The sequence below is a fragment of the Plectropomus leopardus genome, chromosome 23, assembly GCF_026936395.1.
Source record: "Plectropomus leopardus strain MGB_pleo_1.0 chromosome 23, ASM2693639v1, whole genome shotgun sequence".
In the NCBI taxonomy this organism is placed as follows: Eukaryota; Metazoa; Chordata; class Actinopteri; order Perciformes; family Serranidae; genus Plectropomus; species Plectropomus leopardus.
In genome coordinates, this window is record NC_142198.1 from 2,079,594 (window position 1) to 2,104,846 (window position 25,253).

General features: G+C 38.4%; 1 protein-coding gene and 1 non-coding gene across 3 annotated transcripts in view; both read left to right on the forward strand.

Annotated features, from left to right (window-relative positions):
- The window catches only part of adam19a (ADAM metallopeptidase domain 19a), a 253,530-nt gene that overhangs the window by 103,241 nt on the left and 125,036 nt on the right, over nucleotides 1-25,253 (forward strand). For both annotated transcript variants that reach the window (XM_088073120.1, XM_042512400.2), the window contains exon 3: nucleotides 9,455-9,531. In XM_088073120.1, coding sequence (XP_087929246.1) covers nucleotides 9,455-9,531 — 77 coding nt within the window. The remainder of the gene's footprint in view (nucleotides 1-9,454; nucleotides 9,532-25,253) is intronic.
- Nucleotides 25,145-25,226, forward strand: trnas-uga (transfer RNA serine (anticodon UGA)). The gene has a single exon. It is a non-coding gene; the product is annotated as a tRNA-Ser (tRNA).

Sequence of the window (25,253 nt, forward strand, 5' to 3'; positions counted from 1 at the left end):
ATAGGCATTAGGCCTGGGATGCTCATCTACAGATTCCATACTGTGATACTTCTGTGCTGATTCGATATGCATCTGATAAGATTGTTATGTATTGTAATATAAGTGGTGTTTATCTAAAGTATGCACCATTTATTGTGATTTACTTTCTTTTTTTAACACTTGATCTTTGGGAAAAAGTTAAATCATATCCTTGTAGAGACTGTATATCATGAAACAGGTTTCCAAGAACAGTGCACATCATGTCAGTCTTTATGACTTGTGACTTATTTTAGCAGCATCATATAATGCACAGGAAAGAGGTAAATAATGTACATATACAATAGAATGAATAAAAATTGTATACTTTGGTGTGACTGGATCAAAACTGTAAATAATAAACTAGAACCTTGAGCTTGCTCTAAATTTCAAAGGACTAACAGAGCATTAATGTGAAAATTGTAAACGTTGCCAACTTCTACCGTGGACAGAAACAGACATGATACTAAAAAACTTCATAAAGCTCCACGTTACTCGACAGTTATCTGTTTGTGAAGTGCATGAAGTAGACTGACTGAAATTAAGTTTCTAAAATACAGAGCGATAGCTAACTCATACACTTTTAATTGTTCCCAAGATTTTTCATGATGTAAATCTAATATTTCACAGTATATTACACTCTTTTCTCTTCACAGGCTTTTACTTTGATATTTTATAACATATATATTAACAGGTCTAGCCGGGGCTAAATGCATATCAGCAGGTTGGCCTTATATGGCACATGTCTGATGTATGAAATGTATGACAATATCCTCACTGCACTACATTTTTATAAGCTATGATAATCTTATAGTCACATCTCTCGTTCAGGTGCTGTGTCACTCCCTCTTTCTTCTGTTTGCAATTATTGTGCTCATAGAACTGAAGTTACATCCAGTACCTACTTTCTTTCTACTTTTTAAAAACATTTTAATTTTTTGCAGTGCTGGCAAAAATTGTGCGATAATAGTCTGCCACAAGATGAAGTTATCAGCAGAAAGACTCCAGAGTTTGCATGCAGCTTTAGCCATGCCTAGCTCTCCTGGAAATGTGTGAAACCCAAAGTGTCTGGATTGAAAATGTGAGGGTGCAGGTCATATCTCCGTGGATCTGGAATCATATGCCATTTTCTGCTTTCTTTTCTGCTTTTGCTTTGTTATTCATGTCATGGATATGGAATCACTTTGCTCACAGATTACAACAATAAAAGCAGTTATGCTTTCCGCCTCTGCAAAAACTAAGATGAAGCAATTAAGTTAGAATTTGATTGATTCTGACATTTAAAACTCAATAAAAAAATGTACAAAAAAAGCCAAAAAAAAAACAAAAACAAAATTTGATTGAAATGATTTTTCTGACTGATCAACGGTATATCTCCAGCCTGTCTGAGTGTTACGGCCCCAGGGTTGCCCTTCATTGTTGTGTTTGTTGTTCCTGTCTGCTGGCTCTGCTCTGACTCCAGGTAGTTGGGGGAGGAGTTGATTAGCAATGCTAATGCTAATTTGCTGACTCACATATGCATTCCCACTCACACACACTCAACACAGCATGCACACTGATATCCACCTGTAACTTTTATCTTTATTCATTTACTTAAGTAAAACATATTGTTAAACTTTGCCAACTATCTGTCGTCTCCTGCTTTGTCACGCACTGTTGAGCCAGGTTGTGACATGAGCAACTCTAAGGAAAAACAAAACAAAACCTGCATTTATTTATCTTAACTGCCATTACTGTCTACAGGGTATTGGTACGGTAGGGTATGGCATGACATGGCATGGCATGGTTAAGGTTAGGGAAACACTGCAGTTAAAGCAGTGAAAGTAAAGGTATACTGAGGGTTTAGGCAACTAACAAGCCATAATCGTGGCGACTGTAACTAAAAAGTCAAAAGTTAATTGCAGGTCTATGATTGAATGCAAACTGTGTGAAATCAGAAACGCTACATGCGAAACGACGTCCCAGAATTCTGCGCCCTTTTCTCCTCCTTACATAAGTGGCATTGGTGCCAGATGTTGTTATTGGACATACATTTTGAGGTATAGAATTCATAGTTTTCACGTGATGTCACTTCTTTATAGGAACGCCCTCCTGGAGGTCAAAACAGTGCCGTCTGCCGCTGCCCACCCTTATGCTTTTGCCAGATTTGTGGTTAGTTTTGCTAGAATGTCAGACAGTTGCTGTTAAAATGGGTGCACAAACTGATGAAGAGACAAGCCAGAGTTGTGTGTTTACAGAATCCGGTCGAAGAATGAAAAGCCAGAGAGAAGGAGCGTGCTCCCATCCCCGGGGAGACTAAAGAATGGCAACTATCAGAGTAGACATGCCTTTGCAAAGAACATATTGTCAATGGTAATTACTGATGGCACGTCATCCCACTCGCCGGTGAAAGAGCTGAAATTACCGCGCTCACCCCAGTGTTGTGTTCCCATCAAAGCTGATTGGACCCGTAGGCAATAAAAACCGGGTGAAAACGTCGATCCCACGTATTCTCATGGCATTAAAAAGCCAGATGTTAGCAGGTGTTAGTGGGTTCTGATGAGGTTCGTTTTCACGGACCGATATCAACTCCAGTGGCCTTTAAAGAGTTAACAATATGCTAGCTAACATTAACTTATTAGCACTCACTGTTTCTTTGTTTTTTTGTTCAGTTTCTGGTCTTTCACCTCCCAAATGGGAGCATTATTGACACATCCAGGTTGAAAATAAATCGTGTCTGTACTTCTGTATGCTTGCATCTAGGGGGATGTAAACATCGCTGAAGTGGAACTCCAGCAGGAACTTAGCTGTTGTTAGTGATAGAAACGCCTCGGTGGGTGCTGTAACAGGATTCCAAGTGCCCAAAATTTGCAGTTTGGTCACATATCTTTGTGTTTTTCTTTTTGGAAATGTGATCCAAATATTAATGACATGAAAAAAGGGAAATTTGATGGGTTAGTGCTGCAGTTCAATGGAGTTTGCACTGTCGGCCACTTTGTTGGAACGTTGTTTTGCCCTCCAGGGCTCTGTGCCAGTGACACGACTGAAAACTATGAATTGTACGGACATAACTGCAAGTAATTCTGGGCTGCTTTGTGCACCCCCAAAACGCTATGGTTAATGACACCAAACATTACAAACAGTAAGGTTGATTTACTACCAAACCAGATTTTGCTAAATGTTTGACACAAGTGGCAAGAAACCCCTTCAGTGTCATTCTCAAATAATCAAACAGTGTTTTTTTGGAGCTGCAGGTGCTCAGTGATGCAGTGCTTGGAGAGGAACAGCTGGAAGTGAGTGCAAATATAAAAGAATCAAATTTCAGCTTAAATAAATGATTTTCTTTTTCACAAACACAAGTATCCATGCCTCATTTTCATTTCACATCACAGGATTTGCTAAATTAAATTGAAATCATGTGAAAATGTTGGATTATTCAGCATGTCATTTGTAACATTGCGAGGGTCAAATATGTCTTCAGGCATCAATCTATCAGGTTTGCTGAGTTTAAATGTCCCCAGTTTGGGAATTGGTTTAGCCACGATTACGCTGTCTGCACGATTTAAATGTGACGGGACAGCAACTGCTGGTGACTGACAGAACACACAGTGTGGAACGTACAGATCACTGATGGCCACATGCTCGCAGCACCATCAAACGCACCAGCCCCACTGAGCTGCTCGCATGTCGCAGCACTATAGGAAACCGTGTCTTTGATAGTGTCATAGGAGCGGCAGACATGCACTGTCACGTCACATCACTCTGACAGAGACACACACTCTTCCTCTCTTTTTTTGGCCAAAAAATGTCTCACTGGAGACAAGTGTAATGATTTCATGGTGCTTGTAAAGAGTTTATGGTGTTTGAGACTCTTGTCAGCTGTGATGCAGCAGTTTCCTTAAAGCAAAGCCTGTTTGTGTGGAAGCAGAATGCAGCACAGATCATTGTTTTCAAGTCAAACACTGCATTTGCATAGAAACAGTTTTACACAGGAACGTACAATTTCATTTCCACTTGTTCTTTGTAGAGACATGAAAGGGTTCTGTTTGCAGTCGTGCATAAAGTCTTTTACTTCTTCGACTCATTCTCTTGCTGTAGGATTTCACAACTGTCTTCGGATCAGTATTATTTTGCAGAACTGCTGTTACTCAATTTGCAGAAAAACAAAAAAAACAACAGAATTCAAAAAGAATTTCGTCATTCAAGTAAGATTTCTTCTATCTGTTTGTACTTTTGTCTACATTACATAACATTCATTACAGAGTCTGATAGGCCCAGATAAGAGAGCATTGTGGTCTCATCATAGTGTGTCAAAAAGGGATGATTTGCTTTTTTTGCCTAAAGGAGTTTTCTTCAACTGCACACTTAGCTGCTAACTCGATGAGTCTTTGGACAATGATACACTATTTGTTGATATCACAAAGTCTGCCATGATACTACTTCGATTCAATTCGATTTGTGGGCCTACAATCAGTATGAGACGATATTCTATGATCATTTAACACAGTCTGTTACAGAAGAATTTGTCACCTCTTATTTTTTGCTTTTGCCAGTGAAAGTATTAAGACCTTTTACTTACGTAAGTAAAAGTAATAATAACACCTTGTAAAAATACTCTGTTACAAGTAAAAGAGTAAACATTTTACTTAAGCAAAAGCAGTAAGTATAATCAAGGAAATTCACTTAACTTATGAAAAGTAAACATATCCAGTGCAGAAACTCCAAACCCTCAGAATTATTTTAGGAGAACATTAGAAATAGAAAAAACTAGCACACCACAAAACCTAAAAATTAAAAAAGAAGGAAAAAAAACACCCCCAGAGTTAATATAAAAAATAAAAATACATTGATTATAAAAACTACAAAAAACTCCCCAAAATTTTAAAAGAGAAAAAAACATCCCCAAAATACTTGCAAAACAGAATGAGAAAAAACAGAAAAAGACTTTTTAAAATAAAAAGGATGCAATAAAAATTATTAAAATAGTTTGCAATTATTTTTCTGTGAATCAGCTGATTAATCAAGCAATTGTTGCAGCTGTACTTGTATAAACAGTTTGCTGACTTAAGTTATAACAAACATCATATTTTGCCATCACCTTCTTGTGTTTTTGTGTTTGTTTGTTTTTTTTCCAAAAATCTTAATTTGTAAAGTAACTAAAGCTGCCATATAAATGTAGTGAAGTAAAAAGTACAGTATTTCCCTTTGAAATGTAGTGGGGTAAAAGTACCAAGTAAAGCACAAGTACTACAATTTATACTCAAGTACAGTACAGTACAGTACTTAGTTTACTTAATTTACTTAGTTACATTTTGTCACTGGCTTTTGGACATGAAATATGAAAACATCACATAAATTACTGTAAATAATTTTAACCAGTTAATGACAGTAGTTTACTTGAAATTGACTAAAACATTTCACGAAAATATCAAATTTGTCAAGGTTAGTAGTAGAAGTAGTAGTAATTTCAAGGAAGAAAGACTTTTTTTAAATTGTATTAACTAGGCAGATGCTAGCTAGCTAAGTGAGATGTTTGTCAAGGCAGGTATGTAACTGTTTGTCTCATAACATGACTGTTTACATATGGCGTGCTCTGTCCAAAATATTTCCACGCTGCTGATTCATTTTTGAGCAAATAATGTTATCTTTTCATCTTTTCTTAGCTGCTTGCTATTATCTGCCTGTTTAACAATGACACAGAATTTCAAAATAAAGGCGAGTCCTAAAGATGATGATGTAGATGTTTTCACTTTGCATCAGTGATCATTGAATCGATACATTGAACCAAATTGGTGCTTCGCTACACCCCTAGTCAGAGTGTTGGATAAAAGTAAAAAAATCTGTTTCATCACGTCTTGTTATATCTGACCAGCAGTCCATAATCCAAGTACTTAAAATTTACTTTCACATGAGACAAAGAAAGGCAGCACATCCTCGCATCTGCGAATGTGTTTCTCACATTTTTTGCTTCAAAAATGAGTATAGTAATAGTAGTTATAAAAATATTTAATAATAGATTATTTTTCTGCGATTAGTTTTTGTAGCACCATTTGTCTGCTTATATCACTGATACCGCAGAATGTTTGGTCTTATAAATAATAGAGACAAAAGTTAACTTGCAGATGGAGTTGTTTTTCCCTTGTTGCAGGGTCCAAAGAGGGAGCATAAAACTGTTGTTGTTTCTACAGAGATTCTTGGCAATAGTGAGAGAATTGAGCTTCAGGTTTATTTATAGAAATGAAGAATGAGCTCAAGTGTTTCTCATAATTCAAAGCATATGGACAAGTTATAATGAAATATATCTCCATATGGTTTGTATCACAGTCAGTGTGGTCAGAGGCAAAACATCTGAGGGTCAAAATCTTTCTCTAGAACAGAAAACAAAACATTGATATTTCCAACACTTTTAGAGAGGGATCCTGACAGCCACTGGGAAGATAACCAGTTTTTTGTGGATTTATGCCTCCTGGAGGTGAATAGAATCCTAATGAGAATGAGAGCTCTTTTCTATAGCCTCACCATCTGGTCAACATGCCCACCTACTGGCCCATTGGACATTTAAATCTTACTCCCAGAGCAGCAAACATGCAAAGAGGCACAAACCCTCACAGCAATTTAAAATGTTTCCAGTTAGGTTAAGTGACAGAATGTTAGCAATGTTTATTAAAATTTGCATAATCAACTCAGAAATTGAAAGATACATAGACCCTTTTATAGTTTGTTACCTTGAAAACCTGGAAAATTGCTGCCTGTCATTCTGGGGTTTGTTCAAGCCAGCATAGACTGTGAGAAGTCGAAATACATGAAGGACCAAGCTCTTTAACACTTACACCGACACCTGCATTCATCATCAGACCTATTCATTTTCACCTAAATCAGCGCTAGACCACACTCTTTTTGGCAACCACCTTTTTGACAATTGCGAGAAAACATTTTGGGGAAATGTTTCAACAGCTTAATTAAAAATATTCAAAAAGTTTTTGGTTTGGACAAATTGTCACTCAGTGGTGACCCCTATTGACTGTTTTCAAAATAATTTTACACATGTGGTGAAATACTGTTTAGAAACATATCCTATGAGTTTTGTCATGATTGGACTAACAATATCTTATTTCTTGACAGATTTGTGTTTTGCCACGCCAGTTATTTGCATTTGTAGAATCTCTAGTAATCTATTTGAATTAAACTTTCAGGGTTTGTTTCAGGTACTTATATTGACATACTGTGCAAATATCCAAATGTTGCCCGACAGATGTGGAGTTAGGTCTGTTTATGTGCTTAGCCACGTCCTTTTAAAGTTTGTTGGACAATATCTTTAAAAGCAATGAAAAATGGACAAACTTTATAGAGATTTTTAAAGGCTTTGTCCAGTAATGATTCATGGCAAATTTGGTACAAATTGGACCCAGGGTTTTGGATGAGATGTTGATAATGAGTTTTTTCAAAAGTTCAAAATTGCCAAAAATCTAGTCTGGCGAACTGATGTTAAATAAAGAAATAAATATATTAAAAACTCTTGCTTAATATTTATTTTAATGAATAATAGATAAACTTGATGAACCACAATTGAAATGGATTAATGAATATAAAAGTTTAATGACAACACAAATGAGATCTGAGAAGTTTTTGATACAGCACACATATGGACAAAGACAAACTGAAAGACTCTGATAACACAACTGAACAATGATTGAGAGTGTAGGTGTCATACAGAAGTGTTTAACTTTGGAGTCTAAAACTCTCCAAGGTTTTAATCTCACAGCATCTTAACCCTCAGACACTCTGGAGCCTCCTCACAATCCCGCATGGGCACAGTGAAGGACTGTGAGGCCTCAAAACATACCAGCCATGACCATGGAGGAATCATTCATTCATACAGTTGCTATCATCATAAATGATGATGTTCAGATATTTCCATATTGAATCATTTTCTCATGATACACACCTTTATGTATCTTGAGGATTTTTCATAGAGCACATTGAACTAGACATGTGTCCTCAAATTCAAGTCAGTTCAAAGTACGATGTGAGGGGCCTGAGACTGGTTCTAAAAAATACCTTAAGTTAAGATTTTCCTTAAAAAAAAAAAAAGAAAATCACAACAAACACGCAAAACCCTGTGAAGTCTTCTCCTTGACGTTTCCTCAAAATGCTAACTTTAAGGTTTCTTCCTTGCACGCCTGTATGTCCTGGAAGAGGGATCCCTCCTCAGCTGCTTTCCTGAGGTTTCTTCCGTTTTTTTTCCTTCGTCCCTGTGAGGGTCTAAGGGCAGAGGGATGTCATATGCTGTAAAGCCCTCTGAGGCAAACTGTGATTTGTGATAATGTGCTTTATAAATAGAATTGACATTCTTGGCCTGACTTATCTCAGTATTGTAATTAAGGTATGCCATAAAGTTTGTAAAACCGTAGCACAGAAGACCTCAGGTATCATAAGCACAAGTGCAAGCAAATGAACTGTTGCGTTGGAAACTGTAGGATTTTACCACACTAACATTTCTTTTAAAGCAGTAAATGCCTTAATGTTTTTCAGTAAAGATTCTCAGTCATCCAGGTCCTGGTAAGTCCGGTGCTATGTCATAGGCAACTTAACTTGCTTTGAGTTTCTTGAAGATGTTTCACCTCTCATCCAAGAGGCGTCTTCTGTTCATGAGAACTCAGAACTGAAGAAGCAAACAGAGTTGCAGGTGAAAGTCTTGGGTTTGTTAGATCCATCCACCTACCCTCATGTCCACCCTATCGGGACCTTCGTGCTCCTTATAAGACTTTTTGCCAGTGATGAAGTTAATTGATCTGCAAGTTTTGTTAACATGTTTAAAGAGACACAAATATGACTGACTAGTTTCCCACCAGCAGAATACAGATATATAACACACTTAACTATGTTTACTAAAGTTTTGATCAATTCTGGTTGATTTAATTAAACCCATCATATTTAAGTTGTAACAACTTCCCAATATTAAGTACATACAACTATATTTTAACAATTAGATATAATCTAAACATAAATCAAGACTAATGGTTATATTTACTCACATTTTTTAGGGCAATCTGTTTTCTATAATTTTTAAGTAAAATCAACTTTTCATATTTTACAGTGTAATGCATAAAATAATACATTTTACATAATAAAATAAAAAAATCAAAAAGTCTACTTGCAGCTCAATGAGTATGCACTTTCATTTCTGATATATATACCAGAGAAGCACTTATTCAGAAATACATTAAAGAGAATAGATGTGTCAAATGCATTTATTTTCCTTTCGGCTTTCATGGCCACTCAGCTTGAAATGAACAGGCTGCGGGCGGCTTGTTGACTGTTACCTGCTGGCTCAACACTCAGTCAAAATGCTGCTATAAATGCATTTTGATGCTTTTAAATGCACTTTAAGCAAAGTGGCCCCGCTGAGTCCTTCCACCGCTGCTGTGACCTGATCTGATCTCTGTTCTTAACCCCACAGGAAGTGTACCCAATCAGAGGGGAGATAGCGCTCTCATCCAACGACCTCCAACTGGTGCTACAAGTGGAACGTAATCAGTGAGTATCCTTTCTCTCGTACCGTCTTTCCTGCCTCAGCACCTTTAATAACCTCCTCTGTCTTCCACCTGAGCGGAGGAATTAATTGGCAGAATGTAGAGTGAAGTGATAATAGAGGAAGATATCAGGAAGCTGCCTCTTCTCTCTCAGCTCTGTCTTTGTCTTTTCTGTGGCTCTGCGCTTTCCCAAGAAGTGCCTAAATGTTCCCACATCCTGGAAGTGTTTAAAGATGAAATGTGTGGCTTTATGTGCAGTTTTAATGGCAGTTGATAGCTCGATAACTCTGAAGCAACAAAGTTAAAATCCCGTGAAACTTGATTAGCCTGAGCTATTATTTGCTTTAACCACTGACCTCAACAGGCTTATATTCTGGACAGGCGTCTGGGGCAGGAGAAAGTAAAACAAAAAATACAAGGCGAGACCTGGAAAAAAAAGGCTAAAAATTATCATAATTATGTAAGTCATTGTCTGTAACCACTTGTCCTTGTAAGGGTCGCAGGGGGGCGGCGGCTATCCCAGCAGTCATTGGGTGAGAGGCGATTTTAATTCTGTAAAATAATTTTAAAAAATATATGTTAATAATGATTCACAGGACAATTTTCATTAGCTTTGCAGATATTACTGTCTTCTTTGGTGCTCACAGTGTCAGTAACATTAACTGAATGATTGGATTGTAGAGAATCTTTACAAGCTATCCATGTGAGTAGTATGTCCATACTGACAAAAGTTTAAACATATTTGTGTGATCTAAGCAGCTAAATAAGCTTATTTCCAGCAGATCGCCAACAACCCGATTATATACATCCAAAGAACCATTTATATAAATGAACTGCATGGTAACCAGACCGGGCCTCTAATCGAGAAAGGCCTTTATGTGTCAAAATGTGTAACAACACCAGGGGGACGAGGCTTATTTGAAGTTTTACGGGGTCAGGTGGACGGCTCGGCACACACAGCACTGTGAGGCACCGATGCTGAAAAAAGGAAGCCAATGTTCCATTGGGCACATTGTTAGATGGTCATGGACAGTCACTTGTCCATGACCATGAAAGTTTAGTCATGGTTTTTGCCTCCAGAGAGATAAATACGACATGGTCTTGAATGGCAGCTTTAGCCATGTGCTTGGGTAATGGGAGCAGGGAGTGTGTGAGTGACACACCTCAGGGCACAAAGAGAAGCAGGGCTAATCAGAATGAGCGCTGAGTGTGTGAGGGCACGTGGAACAGAGCAGAGGGCCGGCAGAGGTTATGATGTTCCCGTGATAACATCATGGGGAGCTCTGTGTGAACATTAGCCCGAGACGTGCCGAGACTCCCAAGGTGGACGGCTGAACATACAGCCCACAGGGGAGAGAGCATGTCTGAACACCTCCTCTCTGCTCACCAGAGCACACATTCCTGACCAAACACACACCCTCATTACTCTGCCCAGAGGAGCATTTCATTTAGGATGTCTGCTTATAATAAAGCAGAGATTGCACGTTAGTGAGGAGCAAAGCTTCTAATCAAAACAGACACCCTGGTGTATTTTACACATTTTAAGATGTTTCATGGCTCTTATACAGGTATTTTTTTATTCTTTACATTACACTCCCATACAAGGCTTTTAACCAGTTGGATTGTATCCATCTGTGGTCGCACACACTAATCTTTTTGTGGAATATTGCTCACTGTAATATTTCACTAGCAATAGTATGCAGTTACAACACACTGTTTAAGCTCAGGGAAAGCCAAGAAGCTGGTGGGGCTGGTGCAGGTTTTTTAGGTGAAGCAGACTCAGCAGAGAGTTATTTTCTTCACCACAGAGTTGATTAACGCTGCAGTGTGTGTTTGTCTCACTTGTTAAGGTTACTGCTGATGTCTGCTCTGCTCCGCTAACTTCAGTCTCTGGGTGACAGCGTAGAAAGCATTCACAGTGTACTTTATGTTCGCCTTGCATATCTACAAGTATAAGTATTTAGACATTAAATTCAAAGATGCTTGCAACTGCCATCTTTTGTGAAACTAACTTTAGTGCATCCGTGCTGTGAGCTGCTTTCATGTGTTTGAGTGCAAGACTTGCGCCTCTTTCGTTCAACACCTTGGGCTGCTAATAAACGTGTAGATGATCAATTATTGACATTTGTGAATTGATGCCAAATTGTTCCATGTCTGCATTGTGGTGCATCTAAGAATGGATTATTTGTATGCAACTGCAGTATCTATCTATTTCCCCCACCCCCATGTTGTTCCTATTCCCACTCAAATCAAGCCAGATTGCTCAAGATCCAAAGGGTTAAATTGTCTCAGACAGCTGGGAATCTCACAGTTAAGACACAATTAAAAACTAGTTTCTATCATAAATTGCTCCAAAGTTATTCAACGTTTTCTGTGGAACATGTCACAGGGTTGATCCTTGAAAATGTGGGTGGGCATCAGTCTTTGTTGTGTTGCATACAATCTGAAACCTGAGTGAAAAAGTTTATTCCTCTCAAAAAAAAACATGGGGAAAGGAAATGAGCAAATTGCAAGAAATAATAGACAAGAAAACAAATTGAAAATTATTTTTTTAAAGGAGAGAGAGAAATAAAGATTTGTTTTAATTACAAAAAAGGGGGAAAATATTAAGAAAATACATTTATGATTATTAGAATAACATATTCAAAATATATATTACAGAATATATAATATTTCTTCTATATATTCTTTAAGGTAATTTTTTGGTTTTCTTTACATTCTTTCTTGTGCCATTTTTCTGGTTATTTTCTTGTTTTTATTTTTTACTTTACTTTTTTTGCTTTTTCCTACTTGTTTTTATTTTTTACCTTTTTACTTTTCTTTTTTTGGGCAAATTCTAAGGTAATTTTTTGGAACCTTTTACAAATTTGCTGCCAGTTTCTTGTAAAGTTGCTTATTGCCTTTCCCCAATGTTTTTGAATGAAATCAGGTCGATTTGCTCAGGTTATAAATGGTTAAAATACATCATTAAAAAAGCAGCTTAGCCGGTGTGATCCCCAAAGGTACTTTATATTTACACATTGGATCAGACTTTTGAGAGAGCGACTGTAAATGACATCCACAGCTGTCTGCTGCGGTCTGTGTGTGTTATTTGAACACATCACGGCCGTTGTGTTCAAAGTGTGGTTTTCTCACAATGACTGTTGTCTTGTCGTGAAGGAACGCGGGAAGCGTTGCGCTGCAGGTGTGTGGTTTTAGCAGCGAGTGCGAGGTGCCTCATGAGTCAGTGGAAGTCAGCGTACACACACTGGATGCATAGGATTTCAGTTGCTTGGAAACAGATTGACGAGCTGGAGTACAAGGAGACAAACGGAGACACAGACAGTCAGGCAGGCCCACAGAAAAACAAGAGGCCCTGAGACAATGGTGGCGCACATGAAAGAGACAGGCGGTGATGAATGAGACAGAGAGGGGAGCTGGTGAGGGGACACTGAGTCTGGGCCAGGGAGCCCCACTGTGCACTGCAGGACAGCCAGTTGGCAGTTGGTGCTTATTTTAAACCAGCAGTCCCAGTGATGCACAAGTTTGGTCTGGACCAGAGAATGTAGGTCAGAGAAAGAGGGACACATTCTCCACTGATGGAGAACTTACTGGGAATGTTACTGGAAACAGAGTTTATTTATCCACTGGGCCTCTTCCACTGGGACAGCACTGGAACATGGCCAAAGTGTTTGAAGGCCAAGCTCATTACTTTTACACTTATGCAAGGAGGAGAAACTCCATCTGGTCCCAATAAAAAAACATTAATGTTACACAACCTTCTGATTAAAGACTAGATGGAATATCTTGTTTTAATGGCAAAGTGTGTTTTCACAACAAAGCACTGCATTATAAGGATGAAAAATACCTTATTATTATTATAAAAGCAGCTTTTTATTTCAAAGAGAAAGCATCGTAGAAACATAAACCTATCTAATTATCACAATAAAGTATCTTGTTGAAAGAGACAACAAAATAAATCAATAGAAGCTGAAAATATATGACAATATTATTCTGATTCTTATTCTAATAATAATTAGTATGACAAAAATATCACATTATCAAATAAGAATCTACTCATTACAACAAACCCTCAATAAAAAAGCAGTATCTCATCATCAGCACTTCGCTATAAGGGGAAAATCTGTCACATTATTGAAAAAAGTATCACTTTATTATTAGCATTATTGTTACTATGATAAATGTGTCTTGTTATCACAGCAGTGTGGTTATGAGAACAAATAAAAACAGTAGGTCATTGTTACAGAAAGAATAAACTTGATAGAAGAAAAAACCTCTTTGATAAAAGCATCATGAAACTGAAACAAAGCATATTGTTACTGGAAGAAAAGAAAAGTCTTAAGCTGGAAAGTATGTATATATTCCAACAGCGCTCCCAATTAACGGTACAGCTGTTAATATATAAAATCAATATGTGGCAGCTAATTAACCCTTTAACACCTGGGCTGTCATCAGTTTTCTTGTACTGCCTTCAAACAACTTTCACAAGCATCTAAACATCTGTATCCCCCCAAAAATTGGTTTAACTTTGAAAAACTTTTAAAAAGAGACAACTTGTAAATTACAGTAAGGTGGTAAAAAAACAAAAAAATCATCTGAAAATTATCTGGAGGAATTATATGATGTTATCAAAAACGAATGTACAAAGAATGTACAGAAACTTTTATTTAGAAATCTAAGAACAAAGAAATTACTAAAAACAAAGAAAAGAAAGTAAAGAAGAAAAAAAGTTAAAAATGTATAATAAAAAAAAATCTAATAATTATCTACCATTATTTATATTTGTAATAATAAATTAGGAATATACTGTGTCCCTAGATGTATTTCTTTTTTTGTATACATTTCCCCTAACTTTTCGAAATCTTTTTTTAATCTATATTAATATATATATATATATATAAGTGTGTGTGTGTATATATAATTTATTTTTTTGCAATTTCTGAAACATTTCTTACCAAGTTGCTCATTACTTTTTTTCCCATGCTAAAGAAGTCATGCCAATTTGCTCAGGGTTCAAAGGTTTAAATAAATGTGAAAAGCATCTGAAAGCAGCACTAGAAATGTGAAGTTGCTCCAGGTTTGTCTCCAGGGTTAATATATAAAAACTTTGGTTGGTCTTGTCAGAGTAACAGAGAAATGAAAAAAGCACTGCAGCCGTCTCCGGTCTCTCCTATTCAAGGTGCTGCATTATTTAAGGGAAGGCTTGTTCTGTCATCTTTTGTTCGTCTCTCTAACCTTCAGCCATCAGCAAAATCTGCTGTCCATCAATGTCCTCTCCTCGGCAGCGAACATTCAGGTGAATCATACGTGAAAAGTGCCAAATCAAACGGATAGACTGGTCTTAGTGTGACTCCTTCACTTCAAGTAGTTTAAACAGACATGAGGGAGGAGGAGGAGAGATGGATGGAATGAGAATGAGCTGGAGGGGCAGCTGACCTACACACAGATCCTGAGAATAGATCCAGTCTCTGTGTGCGTGTGTGTGTGTGTGTGTGTGTGTGTGTGTGTGTGAGGGAGGGGTGTCCTGGAATGCCAGCTGACGTAAGACTCGACATGTCTATGCCGGCCGAGGGACCCAGAAGAGACAGATGACATGGGATGTGCTGGCAGTTTATCTGTAAATGACATTTTTGGCCATCTTGCTTCCAACTGATAAAATGACTCATACACGACACAATCACTCACATGCCTTCATTAAGGATGCGTCCAAGTTCTATTTAACGCACTAAATTTAAACAAGATTTTAGTATGTACACTGAAAGTGTGAGTTAATTAATCCTTTGAAACCTGAAAAAATGGCTACATTTCTTTCAAAAACATGGGCAGAGAACAATTAGCAACATAAGAAGAAATGCAATGCAAATTAGCAAGAAATTAGAAAAAGCACAAGAAAATTACCTGAATATTATTTTTAAAAAGTAAAAATGCATGTAGTATCCTGAAAATAATGAAAAAAAAAAGTATTTTTTAAATCTAAAAACATAGTGGCATCATAACAAAAACCTGGCATTTAAAAGGTTAAAATTCTGAAAATGAATATTAATATTTTTTAAAGCTTGATTTTGAAAAGCACGTTTTGTGTGTGAGTTTGTGTTATAATAAAGCAGGCCCTAAGGGTTATTATGATAGGAGCATTGATACTGGACATACATTTTTTTTTTTTTTAATTTCATAGGAAATTATGAAATTATATAGATGGAAAATATGTTTCAGCAGGGCTTTGCTGTGCCACTGACAAATATTTCAGTCTGTATTTTACTTTGAAGTCAACTTCAAACAACTTCAAAGTTAATCTGTATCTATGAAACCAGACCAATTATAACAATACTGAACATACATCACAGAGACACTTGTAATGACTTCATTACTGTCAAATAGGCATGTCAGTTTTTGTTAATTTAGCTTTTGATAGCCCAACACCCATTAACTGGTAACTAACTGGTTAATCCTTAAGAAAAAAAAGAATCCATCGACTCAGTGAGCTCTAACGCTGCATTTCAAACTGCTGTCCAACTGGAAGTGATTGATTTAAATGTTTTTGGTTGTGAATGTCTTGCCTTTTATTTTACCCACACCACCTACGTGTTTTTATCACGCAGAAAAGTAGCGCACAGTATTCATTGCGTTCTCAGGACCTCTTTATGCTCTCTGTCCCAAACACTCACACAGAAATTAGGACAAAGGCTTTTAGGTATTCTGTACCCTCAGCGTGGAATTTGTTGCAGAGAATGACTAGAAAACTTAAAGAGCTGTTGTCATTAAATGTTTTTAAATCCAAAATGCAAGACTTAGAGGCACATTCTGTTGGATGTGGATGCTTTTGCCTCCCTGGTTGTACAACTGACTCCTAGAAAGTTCTTTCTTTCATAGAAAAGTTCTATTTTTAATGCAAATTTTAGTGCTCGTGAAATGAACTTTGTGTTCCTTTGTGTCTCTCTATCATGGCAAAGTCTCCCTTGAGAAAGAGATGATTAATCTCAGCGGGACCAACCTAGTTATATAAAGGTTAACTAAATGAATACATTTTGAACAAATCTGTTGGCTTTGCTGACAGACTAGCTGCAACACGTGGAAACTCGCCTACAACCAGCCTCTGGTCTCTGCTTGTAAACTAACATCAGTCTTGATCGCTCTGCATTGCACACCATCCAAACAGGCAAATTTGCAAATCCTTGAATAGCGAAGGAATTACCTGCCTTACTCTTCCTCTGATTTGCTTACTCTGATATTCTTACCCAAACCACAACCAGTCCCACTCCTCTTCCCTTAACCTACCCAATCCAAGCAATGAAGGCAACGAGTACCAGCCAATCGTAGGCAGAGTAGGGCAGGTCATTGCTTTGCTATCCTAGGATTCGTAAATTTGCTCCTTGTCGATTGGGATCTAGCTTGCGGCGCCACTCATTCAGCTATTAGCACTGCAGAAACATGGTGGCCTCCATACATTCTCCTACCAGCGAGCTCTGGTAAATTGCCAGCTTCATTTTGAGCCGCAAACACATTTTATTGTTAACTTTAGGACCTTAAGTGGATTTGCTTAAAAAAATAATCATTCAGTAGTCTTAAAAATGCTTAGATGTGGGAAGTGGGATGTTATTAATCTTTTGTTCTGATGTTGCAGAAAAATTTAATTGGTAATAAAAAAAATAAATAAATGCCTTTCCATAGTGATATCTCACATGCAGATTGAGAAACAAAAAATCCTCAGGACACAACAGGACACAAATGCCAGATATTCTCCACTTCTGCTGGTAAACAAAAAGATACCCCTGTGATAATATAATATGTTTGTTGTACATGTTCAAAAAAGTCATGTTTTTAGTACAATAAACGTTTGGGCATAATAAAATTGTCTTTGTTCAGTTTTGGTTATTAAAAAATTGCTCTTCAACTGAATTCCAAGTGGCAATAAAAAGTCTTAAAACTAACTTGCCTTTAGCTGTAGGAACCCTGCACTGACACCTGACACCACCTGACAAGGCTTATGGTACCAATAGAAGTAGCTGTTTTCGGCTCCAAATTGTCCAGGTTACTCATAGAGCATGGGCACAATGTTTCCACAACAATGCCGTTGGATCCAAACGGCGTTAATAGCTGTAAACGCCAAATAGCCACGCTGCTTCTAGCTCCTACCAAACCTGGTTGGTGTGCAGTGCAGTAAACTGAGGAGAAAGAAAATGAACCTAAACACTGACATGCCTAAACAGTCCAAAAAAGGTTTCTTGGTGGTTAACCGTTGACATCCCTACTGTCAAAAATAACTGATAACTTATTAAAATGAAATACTGTTAGCAATCCCTGGTCTGCAGTACAGGTCACAATGACCTTGACTTCGGACTTATGACCACCAAAACCTAATTAGTTCGTCATTGAGTCCAAATAAACGTTTGTGCCCAATTTAAAGCAATTCCCTTAAGATGTTTGCGTAATATCATGTCAGAGATTGACTCTACTGGACATTTTTGCTGAAGAAAACTGAACTCATATTTTAGATACCAAAACAATACTCTTGTATAATACTCTTCTTTTCTTTACATGATAATTCGTCTTCCTCTGAGAGTACAGACGCAGACCTGTTTAATGCATGTTTACCACCTAACTATAGCTATAGAGATTAAACATTTCATGTTTTTTCATTTCTGCACACTTTGGATCAAACCCTGAGATATATTCTCCCATCAATAATTATTTCATGGAAAGCAGTGCTATGAAGAAAGCAATTTCCTCATCCAGTAGGACATAATCTCATAAAAGCAAAACTAATTCTTAAACAGAGAAAATGAAACTGCCTTCTAGGGAAAAAAAAATCTATAATAAAAAAATAATCTGTTTAGAAAGTGTACTGGCACAGTTTCAACGTGTTAAATCAAGAAAAGCTTCAAACATAAGAACATCACTTTTGCTAGCGTTACAGGTAACTGCGTTTACATAGCTGCATATCTGTGTGTGTGTGCGTGTGTGTTTGTTTGTGTGTGTGCGCATGTGTGTGCGTTTGTGTTTGTGTGTGCGTGTGTGTTTGTTTGTGTGTGTGTGTGTGTGTGTGTGCATGTGTATGTGTATACAAGCAAGGAAAATTAATTAAGAAAACATGTGCATTATTAAAGAGGTGCCAGCAGGGTAATCATCATATATTGAATATTAATAGCATCAAAACAATTGGCCATATCATTCAATTAGTTTGCACTGGCTGGCGGTGCTCGGCAGCTTTATCTCGTCGACACAGTATATCTCACACACACAGCTCAGGATGTTGGCATTGCACTTAAAGAGCACATTTAATTTTAATTGCAGATTTTCTGTTGAGAGTTCCTAGATGGAGTGTAAGCTCTTTCTGTGTTAATGAAGGCCTTGATTACACTGCCACCCTGGGATGATATGTAATGAAATGGGCAATGCATGCCATCCATTGTACATAATGATGAGGCAGACCGCTTGCAAATGTGTCTAGTTGAGCTAAATGTATTGCTGTACTCCAGGCGGCAGACCTGACAAGGTGTTAATTAGGCCCCAAGTCCTCTGAGACTTCACAAAGACAAGTTTAGAGGGAACGGCACTTTTTAAGCACCCTCCTGGCAATGGGCTGTTAATATACTGGTTCCTCCATCGATTTATCTCCAGGAACTAGTTTGTTTGAACTTGGCTGCAGCCCCACTGTGTCTCCACTTTAATAATGATTCAAATCAATAATGAGCTTTGTTCTGTTAATCTGCTCTAATCCAGCTTGGGATGTCAGCTCAGGCGATGACTGGCAGCTCCGAGCCTGCCGCGTCTGCACTCTTTTTTTGCAAAGGAAAATCCCAAGAAAACCACTTGGAGTCAGAGCGGCTTCAGCTGGCAGGATGAAGGGATGAAAGAAGAGAGGAGAAGGAAGAAAGGCACTGACGTATGAGTCACTAACACTCACTTAGAATCACAAACTGATTAGGTTTTGGTCATTAAAGGTTAAGGTCAGTGTGACCTTACATTCCTCTCATTCTAGTTAACGTGTCAACACCATCCGTCTGTCTGTCCATCCCATTTATGTGAATGAGATATCTCAAGAACTCTTTTAGGGAATTTATTTAAATTTGGCACAAACGTCCATTTAGACTCAACAATGAACTGAATAGATTTTTGTTGACAAAGGTCAAAGTCACTTTGACCTTGCGTCATTCTTGTGAATACAATACCTAACAAACACTGGAATGGTAGAAATTACTTCAAATTTGGCACAAACGTTCACTTGGACTGACTTCAATAATGATCCAAATCAATAATGAGCTTTGTTCTATTAATCTGCTCTAATCCATCTCAAGATATCAGCTCAGGCGATGACTGGCAGTTCCGAGCCTGCCGGGTCCACCTTCTTTTTTCGCAATGGAAAATCCCAAGAAAACCACTCGGAATCAGAGCGGCTTCAGCTGGCAGGATGAAGGGATGAAGGGAGGAGGAGGAGGAGGAGGAGGAGGAGGAGGGCTGACGTATGAGTCATTACCAGGAAATGAATTGTCCTTCAAAGGCTCTATGGAGTGTGGGAAAGACATAGATACTGCAGAGGGTTAGAGAAGCTCACAGGAAACAGAATAAACTTTGAGTGAAAGTTAGTCCTGGAGGTCAGGGAGGGTACGGAGGCGAGGAAGATGTAACGACAGGGTGAGACAGAGAGCAGGTGGTGGTGTTTGGCCTGCCAGACCTGTAATACCCTGCAGGCTCTGTAGTGCTTCCTGTTTGGCATGTGCTGAGGAAGTCCTGCTTGAGCAGCTGCGCAGCCTTGAAACATTATATATTTATTTCACATTTCTGCATGGTTGCGTATCTGAACAAACACACACTCTGTGACATCTGATGCGTGTACTGTACAGCCCTGTTCACCATTGTGTTTGTATCCCTATAGACAGCGTAGCCTCATCTGTCTGAGTGTGACCTTCTGAAAGTGAATTTCTGAGACAGACCACGACCAAGGCTCAGGCCTGCAGGGCTTTGTTGCCATATCTCATTTCACTTCACGCCTAAAGTCCAGGATGACTGATGGCCGGGACAAATCATACTTCACACACCTTTTCCTCGTCCTCACACAGCTGGGTCATGCAGCATGATACAGCTAGACACAGTCACAAACCATTCAATTTTTTCAAGTTTGTTTTCTGTGATATCCGAGGCTGGATGCATTATGTTTCCTTGTTGTTCATACATTCTCATGAATTTTCTCAAGAATGCCATGAGGGAATTTGCTCAAATTTAGTGCAAACATTCATTTTGACACAGCAAGAACTGATTCGATTTCGCTGGTCAAAGGTCAAATATCAAGTTCACTGTGCCCTTGTGTGTCTCATTCTTGTGAACTTGATATTTCTGGAAAAAAAAGGATGAGGGAATTTCTTAACATTTGGCACGAATGGGTTTAGGACTTAATGATGAACTGATTAGATTTTGGTGGTCAAAGATCAAGGTCACTGTGACCCAGTCTGTCTCATTCTTGTGAAGGGATATCTTAAGAACACCAAGAGGGATTTCATTTTATTTTTTTTAAATTTGGCAGAATTGTTCACTTTGACTCAACAATGAACTGATTACTTGTTGGTGGTCAAAGGTCAAGGTTACTGTGACCATGCATGTTAAGAACACCTCCAGGGGATTTCTTGGCACAAACATCCCTTTGGACTCAAGGATGAACTGATTAGATCACTGATGATCACTGTGACCCTGTCTGTTTCATCCTTGTGAACACGATATCTCAAGAACACCTTGAGTGGATTTCTTCAAAGTTGGCACAAACGTTCTCTTGGACTCAGCAATGAACACATTAGATTTTAGTGATCATAGATCAGTATTCAAGCTCACTGTGACCTCATCAATAATCTTTTTGCCATCACTCAAAATTCTGTACTCTCAATTTCACACAAATGTCTGAAAGGATAAAATGATGAAGTGATGAAATTGTCAATTCAAGAGGTCAAATGTAAACTTCTGTGTGACATAATGTTCTGCAAAACCATTTTTCTGGCCATTACTCAACATCATATCACAAGAACATAAGGGAAGACATTTGGTCAGATGCTGAATTGGTGACACTAATCTCGGGTCTCCACCTTGTGCTGATTGTAGAGATTTTCTAGATATTTTGGCTTTCAGAGTGACTTTCAGCACTTGGTGGATATTAAATATGCTCATACACACCCAGCATTTTAGGTTAATTGTTGCCATGAAAATAACCTTGACTGTTATTTGAACTGAGACTAGAAAGGCTCAGCCAGTCAACTGATGTCTCTTTTATTTCAAATTTCAGCTGTCACAATGTCCCCACTTGGCATTTCCCCGATCCATTCTCTGTTCAGGCCTGTCTTGTTCGTTTTTAAAAACATGCAGAGAGTTTAGCTTGTTGCCTGCTGGCCTTCTTTTGAACTCCCCAAATGGATTGGCCTCTCCTCTGTTAACATGTGGTTACTGGGTGTTTGAGTCCAAGCACTTTTTGAGATATTTTCCTCAGTGCTAATCCTAATGATCAGTCCAGCATCCATGTGGTGAAGAATTCTGAGCATGCAACTGATATCAGCCATTTACACATTACAGATACCTACCAGGAATGCAAACTTTTATGTACTCGATTGGCCAACCCAATGGCTAGATGACCCAACTAGATGATGTCACATTGTGGGAAAACTGATTCCATTTAGTTTTAGTCAACCTTTTTTAACTTCAAATATAACTTCTCCTGAAAGAGTTAGTGTCATAAAAGCATTATATTTTAGACAGCCATGTTGCCAGAACTGCAGATCCTGTTTACTAGACAGTAGTAACAGTGCCACTGATCAATGATTTTAAATATTTCTGTAAACTTGGGGTTGATGTGTGCATATACTGTGCATTAACATACTTTCGAATCATTTGTTGACATTATTGTGTATCTAATCTTTATGTCTGCAGGATATGCATACCGCTGCTTTCATGGGTGAGGTATGAGCACCAAATCATAGCCTTATAGCCATTCATTGTGAGGTAATTTTGCTATTTAAAGTTCATCAGTAGAACAGGGCTGGCTGCGCTGACCAAGTGGTTAAGGTCTTAGATTTGAAATCCAATGGGATTTTCCCATGCAGGTTCAAACCCTGCTTGCAGCATTGACTTTAATTTGGGAAGACACAACGGTGATCACAAACAGAAGTGACAGGTTCTGGGAGCAATAGAAATAGTGCTGGAGAGGTGCTTTGAGGTTTCCTTTTGTGCAGTGAGTACATGTAGGGGCAGTTTATACGGCAACTGTTCTTGGATCAAATGTGAAGCTGTCAGCTGTGGTTCAGAGGTAGAGTGGGTAGTCTTCTAATTGGAAGGTCAGCGGTTCAATCCCTGGCTCTTCTGGGCAACATGTTGAAGTATCCTTGGGCAAGATACCCAAACCCAAATTGCTCCTGATGCCGCGCCATCGGAGTGTGCATGCGTATTAATGGTTACTACCTAGTGGTTCAGACCTTGTACAGTAGCCTCTGCCACCACTGTGTGAATGTTTGTGAATGGGTGAATGTGACATGTCCTGTAAAAGCGCTTTGAGTGGTTGAAAAGACTAGAGAAGTACTATACAAGTACAGTCCATTTACCATTTGCGGCTCTTTTTTCCAGCTGCGATTATCTTAAGCACTAAGCCAAAGATACAAGGTGATGATATACAGTACAACAGCATGACCTCCAGTGTGATATTGCCTTTATACAGCAGTTCTAGAAGCATAATTTATTAGTTAACAGTGGTGCACTAGAATAGACAGAGTAATGACAACGGAAGTTCAAAATGCTTGAGCGTCACATGACTCACAGAGTCTTCAAATAGTTCCCAGAAGTCTCTGGCGGGCCGTTTGAATACATTATACGGAGAGACAAAACTCAGATTTTTGCTAAATAGCAGTCAATAACTATAACTATAACTATAACTCCCCAATGTTAGATGAAATGATTTAAGAGCAGGGCAGGCTGTTAGTGGCTAACAATATGTGTATAGTTTATACTATACAGTGTCCTAACGTTAGCCTACTCTGTTAGCATATCTGTTATTGCTTCATAAATCTACTAATTTAGCGGGAGATAATCCAGTATCATGCTTTAATGCACGTTAATTTAGATAAGATATGCTGAAATATAAAAAGCGATTCGTTAGATATCTTACCCTTTAAAAGCCCATCACAAATGGTCTTCTCTGTTCTAACTCCACTGCTCTGCTAGCAATTAATGCTACTTCCAGGAACTATTGAGATGCTCCACATTCCACCATTGCTGTGAAAAAAAATGGTCCATTGGAGTAAACGGAGATAATGCGACTCTCCTGAAGAGCTCCAGTTAACAGTAATGCGCAACAGATTATAATATTTTTATTTATTTAATGATGTTTTTGGCTCCACTGACACAAATAGTGATGCAACTGCTGGAAGTGACAGCTGTTGCCTAGCAACATTTTTTTTTTTCCTGCAAACTGGCAGGAAAAAAAAAACTAGCCAGCCACTTTGTGTTAGTGACGTCTACATGTTATGTGCAGGGCAGCTGTGTGTAGTATCATGCACGATTATCTGTGTGTTTCCAGTGAAAAAAGAGTCTGCTAACTGTAGTAGATTATTGTATATTGTTTGTCTCTCTTAACTTCCCGAGGCGAGTAGGAAGAATCCTCACCAGCTCAGAGCTGCAGTCTTCGCCACCTCCAGCTGCCTCACCCAGCTGAGGAAACTCCGGCTCCCATCACCAGTGAAGAGAAAGGGCAGGTCAGCCTTAAAGTTCCTGCTGGGCGAGCATCTGTCAAACATTCAGTGCCAGGATTAAAAGAGTCCTCATCTCTGCGCCACATGTTTGTAAGGTAGTTGTACACAGTCTTGAAGCACCATTCGGGGTCGGCCAGCTAGCTATACTGAGGCAGCTATGCTAAAAACAACAGTGCGAGTAATGGCTCCGCACACGTCCACAGAAAAGCCCTCACAGCGGCTTGTTGAAGAACACTGCTGCCATCAATGTAGCTGAGCGTACTGTGTTCCCCTAACTGCATAACTAATAAGACAATAAACTGGTCAAGGACAGTGAAGCAGCTCCAACAGCAACTGATGCCCTCTTATTTTACTTAACCAAAACTCCCACACATACAGTACATGAGCATGATCTTGGTCGGAACTGTTGTATAATGTTCTAACATACTTTATACAGTGATAAATAAACTTCTTGCTGATCTTGAGGCAATGCTGGGATTTGAACACAGCATCTCCTGTTTACTAGACAGGCACTTTAACTGTCTAAGCCATGGAATCACGTTTTGACTCACAGAGCTGAATGACATTCTAGATTTATTTGCATTTGTTGACTTGTATGTAATACAAACAGATTTTGCATGTGTATGCAGAATCTGTAGTTGACAGTGTAGTGCTGACTAATCACTTTTGAGCTGAAGGTAAGCAGTGTGGCTGGAGAACACATTGGCTGAAATGTAATGAAATGCATCTTGGAACCCATCTGGTATTGTCAAGATTACAAATTAGCTTTAACTTAGCTTTTTTTTAAAAAAAAGAAAAAGAAAATCTACGTTCATACGGGGGGGGGGGGTACTAAATCAAAAACGTACACTGTGTAATAGTATTTCATACAAGAAAAAAACAAAAACAATGTCCATCACACCAGCTGCGATGACCGAGTGGTTAAGGTGTTGGACTTGAAATCCAATGGGATCTTCCCGCGCAGGTTCAAACCCTGCTCGCAGCGTTGACTTTAACTCGTAAACAACAACAG